The following is a 21,254-nucleotide window of genomic DNA, read 5'->3' as shown; positions in this document are numbered from 1 at the left end:
TTGTTTGAAGCTGCTGGCTAAGGATAAGCGGAGATACAGTCAGATTGTAATACACGCCGGTGGTAATGACGCCCGAGCCCCCCTCGAACTCACTAAAATTAATGTGGAATCGGTGTGTGCTTATGCCAAGACGTTGTCGGACACCGTAATTTTCTCTGGCCCTCTCCCAAATTTGCAGACAGACGATTGTATGGCGAATGGTCTTTCAACCGCTGGCTGTCGGTGGTGCCCAGCGAATAATGTGGGCTACGTAGACAACTGGAAGACTTTCTGGGAAAACCTGATCTGATGAGGAGGCGGCATTCATCCCACGTTGGACGGGCGCGTCTCATTTCTGCGAATATGACCAAGTTGATCACGGACTTAATCTATGACAACCCAGGGTTCAGATCAGGAACCGGGAGCAGAGTTGTAGTTTAACACCCTTCTCTGCTCTTCCATTCGAGCAGTTACCCACCCTTGACTTTAGAGTAGAGACTGTGTCTGTCCCGGCCACTTCAATTAAATAAATCAAAAGTAAGCAGAAGAGGAGTCGTACACAATAACCTTATACAAGTTAACACCATTATTTCAGCAGTGCAACAAAATAGGTCTATTAAATGTGGTCTCCTAAATATTCGATCTCTGTCATCTAAAGCTGTGTTACTGAATGATTTAATATCAGATAATCACATTGATTTATGTTGCCTAACTGAAACCTGGCTGAGCCATGAAGAATATGTCTGCCTGAATGAATCGACTCCTCCAAGTCATATTAATACTCACATTCCTCGAGGCACCGGTCGAGGAGGTGGAGTAGCAACCATCTTTGAATCGAGCCTATTAATTAATCCTCAACCAAAATTACACTACACCTCATTTGAAAGCCTTGTTCTTAGTCTTTCACATCCAACCTGGAAAACACTACAGCCAATTCGATTTGTGATTCTGTACCGCCACCAGGTCCATATTCAGAGTTTATATCTGAATTCTCAGAATTTATATCAAGTTTGGTTCTTAAAACCGATAAAGTTATTATTGTTGGAGATTTTAATATCCATGTGGATGTTGATAATGATTGCCTTAGTGCTGCATTCATCTCCTTGTTGGACTCGATTGGCTTCTGTCAGAGAGTACAGAAACCCACTCACAGCTTTGGCCACACGCTTGATCTTGTTCTTACTTATGGCGTTGACATTGAGCATTTGAACGTCTTCCCACAGAATCCTCTTCTGTCAGACCACAACCTCATAACTTTTGAATTTATACTACGGGTGTACTCCGTTAGTCAAAAGTTTCTACACTAGATGTCTAACTGATAGTGCTGTAGCTAAATTTAAAGAAGCGATTCCTTCTGTATTTGATTCGATACCACGTCTCAATATAACAGAGGACTCCTGGTCTAACTTTAGTCCGTCCCAGATTGATCATCTTGTTGACAGTGCCATAGGCTCTCTGAGAATGACACTGGACTCGATAGCCCTCTGAAGAAGAAGACAGTGAGGAAGAGGAGGTTTGCTCCTGGTATAACCCTCAGACCCGCAAACTGAAGCAAGCGTCACGAAAGCTTGAGCATATGGCGTTCAACTAATCTCGAAGAATCCCGCTTAGTTTGGCGAGATAGTCTTAAAACATATAAGAAGGCCCTCCGTAATGCCAGAGCAGCCTATTACTCATCAATAATAGAAAAATAAAACAACCCCAGGTTTCTCTTCAGCACTGTAGCCAGGCTGACAGAGAGTCACAGCTCTGTGGAGCCGAGCATTCCTATAAACCTTAGTGGTAATGACTTTATGAACTTCTTTAATGAAAAGATTTTAACTATTAGGGACAAGATTAATAATCTCTTGCCCATAACCAGTGCCAATCTGTTCTCAAGTGGAATGGCCTTGGAAACCGCTGTATGCCCTGGTGTATATTTGGAGGATTTTCTCCTATCAACCGTGACCAATTATTTTCAACGGTTTCTACTTGAACACGTCTACCTGTCTCTTGGACCCCATCCCGGCGAGGCTGCTTAAAGACGTTTTGCCTTTAATTGGCGGCTCTCTATTAGATATTATCAATGTGTCTCTGCTAACAGGCCACGTACCACACTCCTTCAAGGTGGCTGTTATTAAACCTCTCCTGAAGAAGCCCACTCTGAATCCAGAGGTATTGGCTAACTACAGACCGATCTCTAACCTCCCCTTCCTCTCCAAGATCCTTGAGAAAGTGGTCGCAAATCAGTTGTGCGACTTTCTACATCATAATAGTTTATTTGAGAAATTTCAATCAGGATTTAGAAAACACCACAGCACCGAGACGGCACTGGTGAAAATTACAAATGACCTCTTAATGTTAGCAGATAAAGGACTCCTCTCTGTCCTGGTCTTGTTAGACCTTAGTGCTGCATTCGACACCATTGACCATGACATCCTGTAACAGAGACTGGAGCAGTCGATTGGCATTTCAGGCACGGCACTAATTTGGTTTAAATCCTATTTATCAGATCGATCTCAGTTTGTATTTGTAAACGATGGCGCCTCGATAACCACCAACGTTAATCACGGAGTTCCACAAGGTTCTGTGCTTGGACCAATTTTATTTACCTTATACATGCTTCCTTTGGGCAATATTATCAGGAAACACTCCATAAACTTTCATTGTTATGCAGATGACACTCAACTATATTTATCGATAAAACCAGAGGAGAGCAACCAACTCTGTAAAATTCAAGCATGTCTTAAAGACATAAAAACATGGATGACCTGCAACTTCTTGATGTTAAACTCAGACAAAACCGAAGTAATTTTAATCGGCCCTGAGCACCTCAGAGATCAATTATCTGGTGATGTGGATTCTGTAGACGGCATTGCCCTGGCATCCAACACCACTGTAAAGAATCTTGGCGTTATCTTTGATCGACTTGTCCTTTAACTCCCACGTAAAGCAAATCTCAAGGACTGCATTCTTTCATCTACGTAATATTTCAAAATCAGGCACATCTTGTCTCAAAAGATGCAGAAAAATTGGTTCACGTTCGTTACTTGAGACTGGATTACTGCAACTCCTTATTATCAGGCTGCTCTAATAAATCTCTTAGGTCCTCCAGTTGATCCAGAATGCTGCAGCTCGTGTTCTCACTAAAACTAAGAAAAGAGATCACATCACTCCTGCACTAGCTGCTCTGCACTGGCTCCCAGTAAAATCAAGAATCACTTTTAAAATTATTCTCTTAACCTACAAAGCCTTGATTGGTGATGCTCCATCATATCTTAAGGAGCTTGTCGTACCATATTGCCCCACTAGAGAGCTACGCTCACTAAATGCGGACTACTTGTAGTTCCTAGAGTCTTAAAAGTAGAATGGGAGCCAGAGCCTTTAGTTATCAAGCTCCTCTTTTATGGAACCAGCTTCCAATTTCAGTCCGGGAGGCAGACACAGTCACCTCGTTTAAGAGTAGACTTAAGACCTTCCTCTTTGACAGAGCTTATAGTTAGGGCTGAATCAGGTTCACCTGGTCCAGCCCCTTGATATGCTGCTATAGGCTTATAGCTGCCGGGGGACGTTTTAGGATGCACTGAGTACCTATCTCCTCTTTTTCTCTCCTTAAGGATGAATTTTCATCTCTCAATCACACGTTACTAACTCTGCTTTCTCCCCGGAAGTCCTTTTGACTTTACGTCTCATGGGGTCATCGGACCCTATGAGACGGCATAGATCCTATCTGACTGATGGATCGTCTGGGTCGTGGAATTCCTGCTCATGACTACGCCACTGTCCTGTTGAGACTCCGCCCACTCCTCCTCCCCACCGCCATCTGCCTGATGGATCGTGGAGGTCTCCATCGTGGAATATGCCTACTATGAACTATTCATACACTGTCATATTCATTGAATGTATTTTAACTCTAAATCTGTCCTTCTGTACACATTACATCTATTGCATCTGTCCATCCTAGGAGAGGGATCCTCCTCTGTTCTCTCCTCCAGGTTTCTTCCCTTTTTTTCCCCCTGAAGGGTTATTTGGGAGTTTTTCCTGGTCCGATGTGAGGTTTTGGGGCAGGGATGTCTATGTGTACAGATTGTAAAGCACTCCGAGACAAATTTGTAATTTGTGAAATTGGGCTATACAAATAAACTGAATTGAAAATAAACTGAATGTCCTTAAAGAGTTCTTAAGAACCTATAAAGGTGTCTCAAAGAACCTTAAAATATGGTTCTTTAAGCACCATTTATGGTTCCTCAAAGAACCTTAAAAATATGGTTCTTTAAGGCACCATTTATGGTCCCTCAAACAATCTTAAAAATATGGTTCTTTAAAGCACCATTTCCTTAAAGACTTCTTCAAAGAACCTATAAAGCTGTCTCAAACTAAATAATGGTTCTTCGTGGAACCACAAAACCTTTAAAGAAGCCTTAAAGAACCTTAAAGAACCCTGAGGTTCCTGAGTGCCGGCGCTGCAGCAGGACGTCATGTTTCCTCTCCAGAGGAACGGAGAGAACATTAAACCGCTAAAGAGAAGCAGAACAAGTCGTTGGATTGATAATTAAAGACAAGACTTTTAATGTCGCCGCTCCTCGTCTTCCTCGTCTTCCTCTGACCTCCAGCTGAACTCTGAAGGTCGAGAGGAACGACCGCCGAGAGGAGACGGCCCCGCAGTCAGCTGGAGAAGAACTGCAATAAAACTTATTAACTCCACGAGGGTCACGTGATCGACCCGTATGAGCTCCACACATACATATACATATATGTATATGTATATATATATATTATATAATATATATCTACATATATATATACAAATATGTATATATAATATATATATATGTATATAATATATATCTACATATATATATAATATATATGTGTATATATATATATTTTATATAATATATATCTACATATATATACATATGTAGGTGCGTGGAAAATAACGAAGAGTCGAGTGATTCTGCTTGCTCGTGGTTGTTTATTTTCCTTTCCAACACCTGCCATGTTCTCCACTTCCTGGTGCCCTTTAACCCCCCTCGTCACCAGGGCTACGCCCCTTTCCTTAAAGGGCCCTCGTGAATTCGTATACCACTACATGCCTCCCCCCAGAATTCACCTAGCCCCTACAACCCGCTCAATGTCTCGGGGCCCGGATCAATCGACCCGCACGACTCCGTGTCTCTGGGGCCGGGGGCAGGCCCTCCGTTGAGGCTTCCCCTTGGGTCTTGCTGTGGGCAGGTACCAGGGCACGAGGTCGCCCCCGTTGTGGGGGTAGAGCCACCCTTACCGGCTGGTCCAGGTCCAAATGTGCAGGTTTAAGGCGGTCTACCGACACGTATTCCAGGCGGCCGCCCATGTCGATCTTGCAGGCCTTGTCTCCGGTCTCCAGAACGTGAAACGGCCCGATATAGGGGGGTTGAAAGGTTCCCCGGTGGCAGTCCTGACGCACAAACACATACTCTGCTGACTTGAGGCTGGACGGGACGTGTGACTGCGGCAGGCCGTGCTGCGATGTGGGCACCGGTTTGAACAGCCTGGCCTTTTCCCACAATGCTTCTCTCTCCTGGGTCTGTGACTTTGGGGATAAACTCCCCCGGGACCCGCAGTGGCTGTCCATAAACCAGCTCGGCATACGAGGCCTGTAGATCCTCTTTGGGGGCCGACCTAAGCCCCAACATGACCCACGGAAGCCTGTCCACCCAACACCGTCTTTGAGGCTGGCCCGGAGAGCAGCTTTCAAAGAGCGATGGAAGCGCTCGCACAAACCATGAGCCTGTGGGTGGTCGTCCGTCGTCCGATGGAGCTTCACTCCGAGGTTTCCTGCCACCGCATTCCACAGCTCCGATGTGAACTGCGGGCCTCGGTCTGAGGATACATCAGCTGCAAACCCAGGTTGAAATGAAAGCCCGAGCCACTTCCTCCGTTGTTGTCGATGCCAACGGCACCGCTTCTGGCCAGCGAGTGGTTCGGTCCACCATTGTGAGGAGATACGTGAAACCCCGGGATGGGGGCAAAGGGCCCACCAAGTCCACATTCACGTGGTCAAACCTCCTTTCCGGCACCGAGAACTGTGCTAAAGGGGCCTTTATGTGCCGGTGGACCTTGGCGCGCTGGCACACCACACAGGTCCTGGCCCACTCTCGTACATCCTTCTTCAGCCCGTGCCAGACGAACTTTGCTGCCACCAACTTCTGTGATGCCTTCGTGCCAGGGTGTGACAGCCCATGCACCGTCTGGAACACCTGTCGGGAACCACCGGTCGTGGCTGGCCTGTGGAGACGTCGCACAGAAGCGTTGTGCCGGTCTCGCCAAACGGAACGTCCTCCAGCCGCAGCCCCGTCTCTGCCGTCCTCAATCCGAGAACGCCTGGGTCTGCAATCTGCTCCTCGGCCATCTTGCTGTAGTCCAAACCCAACTGGACAGCCCCGGTGACGGCCCTGGAGAGGCAGTCTGCGACCAGGTTCTCCTTGCCTGCGACATGCTGCAGATCCGTCGTGAACTCCGATATGTAGGCAAGCTGGCGCTGCTGCCGCGCAGACCACGGTTCGGCGCTCTTCCTCATGGCAAACGTCAGCGGCTTGTGGTCCACATACGCGGTGAACTGCCGAGCCTCCAGCAAGAACCGGGAATGGCCAGAAACAGGCCGAGGAGTTCTCGGTCGAACGTACTGTACTTCCGCTCATTTGGGCGCAACTGCCGGCTGAAGAAAGCGAGCGGTTGCCACGCCCCCTTCACCCACTGCTCGTGCACGGCGCCCACCGCGTAGTCCGAAGCGTCTGTGGTGATGGCAATCGGAACTTCAGGGGACGGGTGTGCCAACATTGTTGCCTCTGCCAGAGCCATCTTAGCGTCCACGAACGCCCGTTTTCGTTCTTCGGTCCAGTCCACCATCTTTTTGCTGGCCTTGTCCTTCAGGGCCTCGTCCAGGGGCCGCATCAACTGGGCTGCTCGGGGAATAAAGCGGTGGTAGAAATTGACCATGCCTAAAAACTCCTGCAGGGCCCTCACTGTGAGTGGACGCGCAAAATTACTGACTGCCTCCACCTTTGATGGGAGGGGAATCGCCCCGTCCTTTGTGATGCGATACCCCAGAAAGTCAATGGTGGATAATCCAAACTGGCATTTAGCCGGGTTGATGATCAACCCATGCTGGCTGAGGCGATCAAACAGTATCCGAAGGTGAGACATGTGCTCGGCCCTTGATGTACTGGCAACCAGTATGTCGTCCAAGTAGACAAACAGAAAAGGCAGGTCCCTCAGCACCGTGTCCATCAGGCGCTGGAATGTCTGCGCTGCATTCTTGAGTCCGAAAGGCATCCTCAGGAACTGGAACAGGTCGAAAGGGGTGATCACTGCCGTCTTGGGGGCGTCCGCTGGCTGAACAGGCACCTGGTGGTAACTTCGCACAAGGTCTACTTTCGAAAACACCACGCTATCCGACAAGTGGGCAGAAAAGTCTTGAATATGTGGAACCGGATACCGATCCGGAACCGTTGCGTCATTGAGCCGGCGGTAATCTCCACATGGGCGCCACCCGCCTCCAGGTTTCGGTGCGATATGCAGGGGTGAAGCCCACGGACCGTTGGAGCGGCGAATAATGCCCAGGCGCTCCATGTTCTCGAACTCGGCCTTGGCGATGGTGAGCTTCGCCGGGTCAGGCGCGGACCCGGGCATGTACCGGCGGGCCAGTGGTAGAGAGGTGATGCTCCACCCCGTGTCTGACCGTGGTGGACGAGAAGGTGGGCTGCGTGAGGTCCGGGAATTTAGCTCTGTTGGCCAGCCAGAAAAAACTTATCGGCCTCCTCGGCTAACTCCCGACAGTCGGTGATCGCGGTGTTGGCCAACGCGGCTCGCACTGGCAGGGGTAGCTGCTGCAGAAAGAGTTCTTGAAACAGAAAGTCGGGTCTGTGCCGTCCCAGCAGAGCTAACATTGTGTCCATGAGCTCTGACGGCTTGCTGTCGCCGAGGCCGCTCAGCGAGAGCAAGCTGAGCCCGCTCAGTCAGACAGCCCGAAGGTCTTCAGCAGCCGGTCTTTCAACCGGGCGTACTTGCCCCTCTCCGGTGGACCTTCCAGGATGCTCGCCACTCGGCCCGCTGTAGAACTGCCGAGGGCCGCCACGACATAGTCGTACTTGGTGGCGTCCGCTGTCATGTCCTTTAAGGCAAACTGAGCTTCAGTTTGCGCAAACCACACCGATGCTTGCATCTCCCAAAACTTCGGTAGTTTCAGCGAAACTGCATGTGTCGTCATCTTCTCTCCGGAAACGTCCATGAGATATCAGGGTCACCAATGTAGGTGCGTGGAAAATAACGAAGAGTCGAGTGATTCTGCTTGCTCGTGGTTGTTTATTTTCCTTTCCAACACCTGCCATGTTCTCCACTTCCTGGTGCCCTTTAACCCCCCTCGTCACGAGGGCTACGCCCCTTTCCTTAAAGGGCCCTCGTGAATTTGTATACCACTACACATATGTATATATATATATGTATATATATATTAGGGCTGTGAAACGATTAACATTTTTAATCGGATTAATCACAGGTTTTTGTGGATTAATCATGATTAATCACATATTACCGATATTCTCGGTATATTTTGTGAGAACATAGAGATTTATGACAAAAGACGGATATATACATTTATACATTCTTCTATACAATGGTGCTGCAACTCAGCAGTTATTTAGCAGTTTTCTTCCATATGGAACATTAATACATCTTCATCCTAAACAGAATGTTTAACCCTCCTGTTACCTTTCGGGTCCATTTGACCCCATTCAATGTTTAATGTCGGTGTTCTTTTGGGTCAATTTGACCCCAAGCTGTTTTTCACTGTGTCAAACATATCAGAAATATCAACTTTTTTATTTATTTAAAGGGCTATTTAGGTAGTCAACAAACAAACATAAAGTACCTCACACTTAAACTTGGGAAGCAATATTAATTCTAATAATTTTCTGGAGGTTTTAATTGCTGGGGTCAAATTGACCCCGAGGGTAAATTATGTTCGTAAATGTAAAGGTAACAGGAGGCTTAAACAGAACATGTTTCTCTTGTTTGTCAACCATTATACAACCATTATACAACCATGATACAATCTAAAGGTGGACAGATTGACCAGTGACTTTTTTTTTGCTCGGTCCCGATGCGCGCGCACGGAGCTCTGTGGCGCGCGAGACGGAGAGATCGATAAGTGTTAACGCAACGCGAAGAGACAGAAATGACATGCTGCTGTGGAGATACGATCAACAACAGACGTTTAGTTTAATAAAAGAACAAAGACGTGCTATAGAGAACATGTCAGGGGGCGGGCCAATCTCTTTAATGTCATGCGATCTACCGACACTATGCCGCGATCGACTGGCAGGTCGCGATCGACGTGTTGAGACCCTGATCTACAGGAAGTAGAAGTCGTAACAAGGTTTCCGTAGGTGAACCTGCGGAAGGATCATTACCGATGAACAGACCGTCTGTATGAGAGCGGACAGAGTTCAGATTGAAGTGGTGTATTGGAAGCTCATTCTGCGCATGCGTTAAATGCGTTAAAAAAAAAAAAATTAGTTAAACCTGTAATTGGATTAACTGAGTTAACGCGTTATTTTTCACAGCACTAATATATATGTATACATATATATATAATATATATATGTATATATTATATATATATACATATATATATGTATATATATATTATATAATATATGCATATATATGTATCCATATATATATGTATAAATGTATATATAATATAATATATATATACACATATATATATATTATATACATATATTTATATATATATACATATGTATATATATGTATATAATATATATATGTGTATATATACATTTATATATATTTTATACAATATATATATGTGTATATACATTTATATATATATAAGTATATATATATGATTATATATATTTATATGTATATATATATATTAGTATTAAACATCACTATGATCCTGAATGACTAACATATCTGGGGCCGCCAAACAATTTGTGAGTGTAAGTGTGTGGGTGTGTGTGTGTGTGGGTGTGTGTGTGTGTGCGAGTGTGTGTGTGTGTGTGTGTGTGTGTGTTTCCTCTCTTCTCGTCAGCGTTGCATCAGCGTTGTCGAGTCGCTCGGCTGCTTCGACGCCTCCAGGAACTCAGAGAGGGAAAGAAAGATAAATAATAAATAATCCTTGATGATGAAAACATTGTTCAAGTCTTTAAGGGTCAAAGTTTAATTCATCTAAATCATTTTATTCTCAGGGAGCGGAAAGAAGAAGATTCCCCAGGTGACTCCAGGTGACCCCCACTGACTCCTCCCCTCATCCCCTAACTCCTCCCCTCTTCCACTGACTCCTCTTAATATGACTCCTCCCCTCTTCACTTGACCCCTCCCCTCTTCCACTGACTCCTCTTAATATGACTCCTCCCCTCTTCACTTGACTCCTCCCTCTTCCACTGACTCCTCTTAATATGACTCCTCCCCTCTTCACTTGACTCCTCCCCTCTTTAACAGACTCTTCTCCTTTATATCTGACTCCGATATTTGTTATTGCCGGCCTTACAACTATATATATATACATATATGTATATATATATATATATATACATGTATGTATATATATGTATATATATATGTGTGTGTGTGTGTGTGTGTGTGTGTGTGTGTGTGTGTGTGTGTGTGTGTGTGGAGACGGCCTCTCTTCCCCTCAGAGTTGCGTGTCCTCGGAGGTGAATCTCTTCATCTCATTTACATCAGAATCAAATCTTTATTTTTCCTCTTTTCTTGCTGATGTTTCAGTTTATTGTTCCTGGTTTATGAAGTACGAGTGTGTGTGTGTGTGTGTGTGTGTATAAGCTCTCTGTGCACCAGGTGATTCAGGTAATTGAATCCCCTGTAAGAATAACGCGGTGCCATTAGGTTCCAGAACAAAGTCTTTTATTTTACACACACACACACACACACACACACACACACACACACACACACACACACACACACACACACACGCAGCAGAGAATCACTTCCATCATATTAAAGTGACTCCGGTGCCTCCGGGCTTCTGTTATTAGTTTCTCTCTCTCTCTCTCTCTCTCTCTCTCTCTCTCTCTCTCTCTCTCTCTCTCTCTCTCAGCATGACATCGCTATAACTGTAATTTCACAATCCTGAACTAACATTGTGTAAACTTCTAAACTTTTAAACACCGAGTCATGAAACAGTGAAACATCAAAGGTTTTAATATCGTCTTTATTCTTTAAAACATCTATAATGTGTTTTCATAACATCGTTTATGTCAGTTCCTCTTCAGGTGGATCATCTCCTGGAGGAACTCGTCTTCTTCACTCGTCTTCAAGATTCAAGATTCAAGATTCAAGATGTTTTATTTGTCACATACACACACAGGGTGTGCAGTGAAATGAAAGTGGCAATGCTCAGCAGGAATGTGCAAGGGCAACAAGTACACACTATTTACAAATAAAAAACAACACAATATTTACAGTAAGTGTGTGTGTGTGTGTGTGTGCCTAAGAGGGGCAGTTGTGTGGGTCTATGTGGGGGTCCTGGTGAGGTCGGAGTTCACAGTCCTGATGGCCTGAGGAAAGAAACTCCGTCTCAGTCTCTCTGTTCTTGCAGCGTGACTACGGAGGCGCCTGCCTGACCGCAGCAGCTGAAACAGTCTGTTGTTGGGGTGGTGAGGATCCTTCATGATCCTGCCGGCTCTGGTTCTGCACCTCCTGGTGTACAAGTCCTGCAGGGTGGGAGTGTAGTTCCAATAGTGCGCTCAGCCGAACGCACTACTCTCTGCAGAGCCTTCCTGTCCTGAGCGGAGCAGTTGCCAAACCAGGCTGTGATGCTTCCTGTCAGGACGCTCTCTACAGCTCCAGAGTAGAAGGACTGAAGGATCCTCTGGGAAACTTTAAATTTCCTCAGCTGCCTGAGGTGGTAGAGGCGCTGCCTTGCCTTTCTCACCAGAGTGTCTGTGTTTGTTGACCATGTCAGATCCTCGGTGATGTGGACTCCCAGGTATTTATACCCGCTCACCCTCTCCACAGTAGTCCCGTTAATCCCCAGTGGTGAGTACGTCCTCTGTTGTTGTACCCTCCTAAAGTCCACAATCAGCTCCTTAGTTTTGGTGACATTCATGATGAGGCTGTTGTCCTGGCACCAGAGTGACAGATCAGCAACTTCCTCCAGGTAGGCCTTCTCGTCGTTGTCGGAGATCAGGCCCACCACCACTGTGTCATCCAAACTTGATGATGGTGTTGGAGCTGAACCTGGCCACACAGTCATGTGTGTACAGGGAGTACAGTAGGGGGCTGAGGACGCAACCCTGGGGGGATCCTGTGTTCAGGGTGAGGGATTTGGAGGTGTGTCTGCCCACCCTGACCACCTGTGGCCTGGCGGTCAGGAAGTCCAGGATCCAAGCACACAGGGGTGTTCAGTCCCAGCTCAATCAGCTTGCCGGCCAGTCTGGAGGGACTATGGTGTTGAAAGCTGAACTATAATCAATGAACAGCAGTCTCACATAGCCCCCTCTGGCTGTCCAGATGAGAGAGTGTGGTGTGCAGTACCTGGGAGACAGCATCATCCGTGGATCTGTTTGGGCGATAAGCAAACTGCAGCGGGTCCATGGAGGAAGGAGGAAGGCGCAGATGTAGTCCTTTATCAGCCTCTCAAAGCATTTCATGACCACCGAGGTGAGGGCCACGGTCGGTAGTCATTCATACATGCTGGAGAAGCATTCTTGGGCACAGGGACAATAGTGGATCACTTGAAGCAGGCGGGGACCACGGACTCAGCCAGGGAGAGGTTGAATATTGTGGTGAACACTGGAGCTAGCTGGTTAGCACAGGTCTTCAGTACTCGCCCAGATATGCCATCTGGACCTGCAGCTTTCCTGGTGTTCACCCTCAACAGAGCCCTCCTCACACTGTGCTCGGTCACAGAGAGTGTGTGTTCATCCCCAGCGGTAGAACTCACCTCGGCTACGCTAACGGTGTTGTTGTTAGACGGCGAGCTAGCGTTGTTGTTGCTAGCCTCAAACCGTGCATAAAATGAGTTCAGGTCGTCCGCTAGGGATGCGTCGGCACTCACCATTGCGCGGGTCTGCTCTGGTAGTTTGTGATAGTCCGTAGCCCCTGCCATAGGCGCCTGGTGTCGCGCTGCTCCATCTGTGATTCCACTCTGTCTCGGTACCTCCTTTTGGCGTCCTTCACCGCCTCCTCAGTCCATAGACCGCTGCCTTGTACTCGTCCATGTTGCGGATACAAGACCGGAGTTATAGGCAGCAATCGGGCGTTCACAGCTTCACGGATGGATCTATCAACCCACGGCTTTTGGTTAGGGAAGACCCTAACTTTTACCGTGGGGACGATGGTGTCCGTTAGCGTTGCTATGAGGCTCATTGCTACTTCCGCAAACTCGCTGACGTCACTGGAACTGGATTGGATCATGTCCCAGTCGACGATACGTAGAGCGTCCTGTAGCTCAGCCTCTGATTGGTCAGACCACCGCATTACGTTCCTCGTCACTACCGCTTCCCGCGCGATCCTTTGTTTATACTCCGGAAGCAGAAAAATGGCGGCATGGTCAAAACCTTCTCATGTCGCCTCGTCCATCAAAATAAATATCTAAAGACCACACCTGAAGGAAAGGAGGAGAGGAAGGAGGGAGCAAGAGGAAGGATGGTTGTCGGACTCGGTGCGCGCCGAGAGAGCCACCCTGCGAGCGACGGAAAGAAAATGGCGCAAATCGAATCAAGCGGAGGACCTGCTCTTCTATCAATCTCTCCTCTCCTCCTTCTCTTCCTCTATCTCTGCAGCAAAAAGCTCGTTCTACCTGACCAAAATTCAGTCTTCCTTCTCTAACCCCAAAAAACTCTTCTCTATCTTTTCCAACCTCCTTGATCCCCCCTGTCCCCCTCCTCCTTCCACCCTTTTGCCGAGCCACTTTGTCGACTACTTTACAAACAAGATAGACGACATACGCTCCTCCTTTACTAATCCATCTTCTATCACCTCACCAACACTAACTTCTTCATCCCCCTCTCTTTCCTCTTTCACCCCCCTGTCTCCCAATCAAGTTCTTAGCTTGGTGACCTCCGCTGACCGACCACCTGCCCCCTTGACCCCGTCCCGTCTCCCATTCTCCAGGCTATTGCTCCTGATCTTCTGTCCTTCCTCACCCATCTTATTAACAGCTCCCTCTCAACTGGCTGTTTCCCTAACTCTCTGAAGGAGGCGAGAGTCAACCCTCTCCTGAAGAAACCACCTCGACCCGTCTGAAGTCAGCAACTACAGACCGGTCTCTCTTCTTCCTTTTCTCTCCAAAACTCTGGAGCGAGCTATCTTGAGCCAAGTGTCCTCCTATCTCCACAGTAACAACCTTCTTGACCCTCACCAGTCTGGATTCAAGGCCGGCCACTCGACAGAGACGGCCCTCCTTGCTGTCTCTGAGCAGCTTCACACTGCTAGAGCAGCCTCTCTCTCCTCTGTCCTTATCCTTCTCGACCTTTCTGCAGCATTTGACACCGTGAACCACCAGATCCTGATCTCTTCTCTTCAGGACCTGGGGATCTCAGGCACTGCACTCGCTCTTTTCTCTTCCTACCTTAAAGACCGCACCTACCGGGTAACTTGGAGAGGATCTGTGTCTGATCCTTGTCCTCTCACTATGGGGTCCTCAAGGCTCCGTCCTGGGTCCCCTCCTCTTCCTCTCACTATGGGGTCCTCAAGGCTCCGTCCTGGGTTCCCTCCTCTTCCTCTCACTATGGGGTTCCTCAAGGCTCCGTCCTGGGTCCCCTCCTCTTCCTCTCACTACTGGGGTTCCTCAAGGCTCCGTCCTGGGTCCCCTCCTCTTCCTCTCACTACTGGGGTTCCTCAAGGCTCCGTCCTGGGTCCCCTCCTCTTCTCTCTGTACACAAATTCTCTCGGCTCTGTCATTCGTTCGCATGGCTTCTCCTACCATAGCTATGCTGATGACACCCAACTGATCTTCTCGTTTCCACCGTCCGAAACACAGGCGGCGGCACGAATCTCCGCCTGTCTGACTGACATCTCTGTGGATGTCTGCTCACCACCTGAAGATCAACCCTGACAAGACTGAGCTACTATTCCTTCCAGGGAAAGGCTCCCCCACCCACGACCTGACTACCACCTTCACCAGCTCTGTGTTGGCCCCTACCCGGACTGCCAGGAACCTCGGGGTGACACTCGACAGTCAACTCTCCCTGACGGCCAACATCGCTGCGACGACGCGTTCCTGTAGGTACATGCTGCACAACATCAGGAGAATACGGCCTCTTCTTACTCAGAAGGCGGCACAGGTTCTGATCCAGGCTCTGGTCATTTCACGCCTTGACTACTGCAACTCCCTCCTGGCTGGTCTACCTGCTAAGGCCATCCGACCCCTGCAGCTCATCCAGAATGCAGCAGCTCGACTGGTCTTCAGCCTCCCGAAATTCACCCACACCACTCCGCTCCTCCGCTCTCTCCACTGGTTACCGGTGGCTGCTCGCATCCGCTTCAAAACACTGGTCCTGGCGTACCGTGCTCTGACGGATCGGGCCCGTCTACATCCGGGATATGGTCACACCGTACACCCGGCACGTTCGCTCCGCTCGGCAACAGCCAATCGACTTGTGACTACTGCACCTCGAGCTAATCACTCGAAATCCAGACTGTTTGCTGTCCTGGCTCCTCAGTGGTGGAACGGGCTCCCCACTGACATCAGGACAGCAGAAAGTCTCTACATCTTCCGTCGGAGACTGAAAACACACCTTTTCCGACTATATCTGGATTAAAACACAGATTAGCACTTCAGTGGCACTTAGATAGCACTTACTTATGGTACTTTTGTAGTTCGACTATGTTGAGGAAATGTTACTTCCTGTATTCTTGTTGTTCTTAGTTTGTACTCTAGGTTGAAATGCACTTATTGTAAGTCGCTTTGGATAAAAGCGTCTGCTAAATGACATGTAATGTAATGTAATGGGAGAGGGAGAGAGAAAGAGAGGAAGGATGGGAGCGAGGGACCAAGAGGAAGGGAGGGAGGGAGTGAGGGACCATGAGGAAGGATGGGAGAGGGAGAGAGAGAGAGGAAGGATGGGAGTGAGGGACCATGAGGAAGGGAGGGAGGGAGGGTGGGACCAAGAGGAAGGATGGGAGAGGGAGAGAGAGAGAGGAAGGATGGGAGTGAGGGACCATGAGGAAGGATGGGAGAGAGAGAGAGAGAGAGATGCAAAAGGGAGTCACGTCCTGAAACTTCTCACTTGAGTCGAGGTGAAACGCTGTCGTGGTGGGCGGGGCCTCCTCGTTGTGGGCGGGGCCTGTTCTGTGTTTCTTGTGTTCGCCATCAAGCAGAGAAGAACATGTCGACAGTGCTCCTCCTGTGTGTGTGTCTGTCTCTGTGTGTGTGTGTGTCTGTGTGTGTGTGTCTGTCTCTGTGTGTGTGTGTCTGTGTGTGTGTCTGTGTGTGTGTGTTGGTTTTTGTGTGTTTGTCTTTGTGTGTTGGTTTGTGTGTGTTTGTCTGTGTGTGTGTGTTTGTTTTTGTGTTTGTCTTTGTGTGTTGATTTTTGTGTGTTTGTCTTTGTGTGTTGGTTTTTGTGTGTTTGTCTTTGTGTGTTGGTTTTTGTGTGTTTGCCCGCAAGGAATAGATTAGAAGCTGCTGACACGACGGCGTGCGGCCTCGTCGGGATAGAGGGTCCGCCCCCCCTCCTTATACGACCTTCTCTCTCTCTCTTTTCTGATTGATCTTCCTTTCATTATAGTCTCCCTCTCTCCCCCCCCCTCTCCCTCTCTCTCTCTCTCTCTCTCTCTCTCTCTCTCTCTCTCTCCCTCTCTCTCTCCCTCTCTCTCTCCATATTCTGCTCTCTGTTCATCCTGCTGGATGTTTCTTGTCTCCGCCGGGACTCGGACAACTTTGTTGAATATTTCTTTTAGAATAACAAAAAAAACGTCTGAGTGATGGACAGACGGATGTATTAATGTATTTATATATTTATGTATTTATGAATGGGCGGACGAGGGAGACGCGACCTTGAGACGCGTCTATAGAAAATGACTTTGATGATAAGTTTCGGTCGTGCTTTGATCTCAGTGAACTCTTTATCTCACACGTCCGTCAGGACAAGAACCGATGAAGAGAAAGACGCTCAGAGCATGATGCATGCTGGGTAATGTTCCATAACGCTGCGGTGTTATAGAACACCATCGTTCTGTTGTTGTTGTTGTTGTGAATGATGAGGGAACTCAAAGTGTTGTTAATGTGTTGGGACAACACGTAACCACGACCACCTGGTCTCTGTTGTTGGGTCCATTCCCTTAAATCTTCCCGTGGAGTCGGCCTCAGGTCAAAGTTTGACCTTTGACTTTGTCTTTAGTCCAGATTCCTGCAGCTGTGGTTTGTATTTAATTCTACATGAAGACGATAAATTAACATCCTGAACGTTGTTAACATTAAAGCCACTAAACGCTGTAAGTTATTAGCATGCTCTGACTCTTATTAGCATTGGTAGTAGCTCTACATATGATATAGACTTTATTATATATATATAGATATATTTATATCTATATATAGTATAAAGCATGTGATGGAGGTGGTGCCTGGAGGCAGAAATGCTAGAAGCACGTTTCACATGATGAGCAGCAGCTGATATTTTATTAACAGAGAAGCAAACAATAAATTATGGAGGAAACATGAGATCCTCAGGAGGACTCTTTAATAAAGGAGAGAAAACAAGGAGAGAGGAGACAAGGAGAGAGGAGACAAGGAGAGAGGAGACAAGAAGAGAGGAGACAAGGAGAGAGGAGACAAGGAGAGAGAAAACAAGGAGAGGAGACAAGAAGAGAGGCGACAAGGAGGAATGTAGCTCTGAGGAATGTGCTGAGACCGCCAGACACAGGACACACACACAGACACACACACAGACACACACAGACACGCACACACACACAGACACACACACACACACGCACACAGACACACACACACACACACACAGACACACACACACACACAGACACACACACAGACACACGCACACAGACACACAGACACACACGCACACAGACACACACAGACACACACAGACACACACACACACACACACACACAGACACACACACAGACACACACACACACAGACACACACACACACACACTCACACACAGACACACACACACCGCTCCGCTGCCAGCTCCCACAGACTGTCGGTAACCCTCAACCCCTGAAACAAAAGGTCTTCCTGAGCCGTTACCGGCAGGCGCACACACACACACACACACACACGCACACGCACACACACACATGCACACACACACACACGCACACCCACACACATGCACACACACACACTTCCTCCCTCCGTCTCACGCTTCATATTTTTCACACTCTCTTCATGATATAAAGGAACTCCACACACACGAGATGGAATACAATCACGTTGGTTTTTAAATCCTGAAATATAAATGTTTGCATATTTGATGCAATTCTAATACAAATATTTAGTGGACTACGGTATGAAAAAAAAAAAAAGATTCTGCCCAAAATATCTTTTAATTTTGGTTATCAGAGAAAAAACTTCAGATTTTTGAAACGGCTAAAACTTTTTGAAAAAAATAGAAAAGAAAGTTAAATATAAAACACGTTTGTCTGGAAACATTTGTGCGTTTAAAGTTTTGTCCTGAAGGTTTTACTTGCTGAGTCATGCGTGTGTAATGCAAGCGACGGTCTGACAGTCCTTGTCCAACAATTCCAGATGCATGATGTGTGTGTGTGTGTGTGCGTGTGTGTGTGTGTGTGTGTCAGCGAGGCGGCTGGGATGGACACACACACTCGCAGGTCTCGTGGTGCGTGAGGAAGATCTCGTTTATGACCCAACGCACACGCGGCTTCTGATGGCGCCGATACAGACTGACGTCCGGCGTGTACTTCAGCACCTGGGGGGAGGAGAGGGGGGGGGGGGGCAGAGAGAGAGAGAGGACACCCAGGTTTTTACTTTATACAGTAAATGCAATTCGACAGACTTAAAATAAAGAGAAGCTGATGTAAATAATATACATTAGATGGAAATCAAAGATCCTCCGAATGCAGCGATGTGAGACTACGGTGGCCCGGAGGGAACAATTCATGGATCACAGCCGACCTCATGGACGACCTCTATTACAGGTACTCTGGAATTCCTCAATTATTTTAACATTCATTCACTCTTATTTGGAATATATCTATATCTATATCTATATATATATTTAGATGTATATATATAGATGTATATAGATAAATAGATGTATATATAGCTTTTAACTGTCTTTTTTCTTGTCTGAATGAATATAAATATTTTTTTTTTGATTTTTCTTTTTATGTTTTAAGCCATAAAAAGCAATATTAAAATAATAATTTGCAATAATATTTCATTTGATTTGAATAAATATTTGATACATTTTGTTTTTTGTTGTGCATTGTGCAATAAAGAACTTTATCACAATATTCTAATTTTCTGAGACAGTCCTGTATATAAACACATTTATATATAAATATTTATTTATTCATATATATATATATATATATATATATGTATATATATAAATATATCTTTATATAAATATAAATATATGTATACATATAAATATATATTTATATATATGTATATATATATATTCATATATATATATAGATCTATATAAATAATTAGATGTATATATATAAACACATTTATATATAAATATATACTTATTTATTTATATATATATATTTTTTATAGAAAGATATGTATATATATAACTATCTTTATATATATATATATAAATATATGTATATATATAAATATATCTTTATATAAATATATGTATACATATAAATATATCTTTATATATATATGTATATATATACATATATATATATATATGGTTTTGTATGGTTTTCATAACTGGAGCTTGTTGCCAATGAATTCACTTTCAGTTCAACAGGCTTGAGACTACGGTGGCCTGGAGACATCATCTACAGGTCCTCTGGAGCTCCTCTATTGTTTTCACATTCATCTTCTTCGTCTTCATGAGCTTGTTGCTGATTGGTTCACTGCCGACAGGATACAGCGTCAGAAATGTGTCATATTTTAGTTTCACACAACAAGTTCTATTAGACTATTGTTTATGTGAAAAGAACACACACACACACACACAAGAATTACAACACAATGTCTATTGTTTGACTTTGAGACAGAGAGAGAGAGAGGGAGAGAGAGAGGGAGCCCTGTGAACCGTGTTTCAATAATGAAGCTCTACAAGAACAAAGACACAAAGAGATGGAGGGAAGAGAGAGAGGGATGAATGGCGGGCTTAAAGAACAAGGACGCCGCATTGCAAAGGGATGAGTTGAATATGGGAATTGGGAAAGGATGAGAGGAAACCCGGAGAGAGAGAGGGAATGCTAACAATGCACCGAGAGAGATATGGAGAGATTAGAGAGAGAGAAAGAGAGACAGAGAAACGAATGGAGGAGAGGAACAGGGAGATATTGTGAGGCTGAGGAGACGCTGCTTCAATGTTGATGCAGCGCCTGCTGCACGCACAATATCACACTCACTCACTCAAATATGTATTTTATGTATATATAAATATTTTTTATTTTCTGAATATATATATTTTATGTATATACATATATAATATATATATAAATATATATAATTATTATATATATATATTATGTATATAGATGTATATATATAAATATATTTATTCATTATATTTACATACATTTATTTTATGTATATATATATTTTATATATATACATATATAAAATATATATATATAAATATAATTATTTTATATATATATATTATGTATATATATAAATATATTTATTAATTTTATATATATATACATTTATATATAATATAATGTGTAGTTGTTAACGAGTGTTACCTGCTTATGTTTAGCCCCGCCTTTCTTTGAACCCTACTAACACCCCTGAGTCCATCTAAACCTCCATTAATAAATATATCTACAACTTACGAACCTCTTGCCTGTCAGCGAATAGGAATGAGTCTCTTCAGTGGTCACCGAGACGAGGGCACAGGTCATCTCCTCCAGTGCTCCCCGTGTTCCCTCATTTTAAATCCCTCGTGACCTTTCCCCGCCTCATGGACCCACCTCGTGCAGCTTGAGCGTCTTCTTGTTCGCCTCGCAGCCGCAGCCGTTGGTCCAGTCCCGGGTTCCGCAGCCGCAGTTGCCGCCGCACTTCTTGACCAGCAGGCAGCGGGGGAAGAACACGGCGCCGGTGGCCTTCAGCTCCTCGCGCAGGTT

General features: G+C 45.9%; 1 protein-coding gene across 1 annotated transcript in view; it reads right to left on the bottom strand.

Moving 5' to 3' along the window:
* Window positions 1-18,320: 18,320 nt before the first annotated feature.
* pdgfd (platelet derived growth factor d) overlaps window positions 18,321-21,254 on the bottom strand; it is a 54,512-nt gene continuing 51,578 nt past the window's right edge. The window contains exons 6-7 of the mRNA XM_056442081.1: window positions 21,102-21,254; window positions 18,321-18,892 (exon numbers count right to left, since the gene is read on the bottom strand). The exon at window positions 21,102-21,254 is cut by the window's right edge and continues 65 nt beyond it. Of these exons, the coding sequence (XP_056298056.1) occupies window positions 18,758-18,892; window positions 21,102-21,254 (288 nt within the window). The 3' untranslated portion in view covers window positions 18,321-18,757. The remainder of the gene's footprint in view (window positions 18,893-21,101) is intronic.

This window comes from Pseudoliparis swirei, chromosome 20, assembly GCF_029220125.1.
Source record: "Pseudoliparis swirei isolate HS2019 ecotype Mariana Trench chromosome 20, NWPU_hadal_v1, whole genome shotgun sequence".
In the NCBI taxonomy this organism is placed as follows: domain Eukaryota; kingdom Metazoa; phylum Chordata; class Actinopteri; order Perciformes; family Liparidae; genus Pseudoliparis; species Pseudoliparis swirei.
Note: the sequence above shows the minus strand (reverse complement) of the source record. Positions and strands in the feature narration are given on the sequence as shown.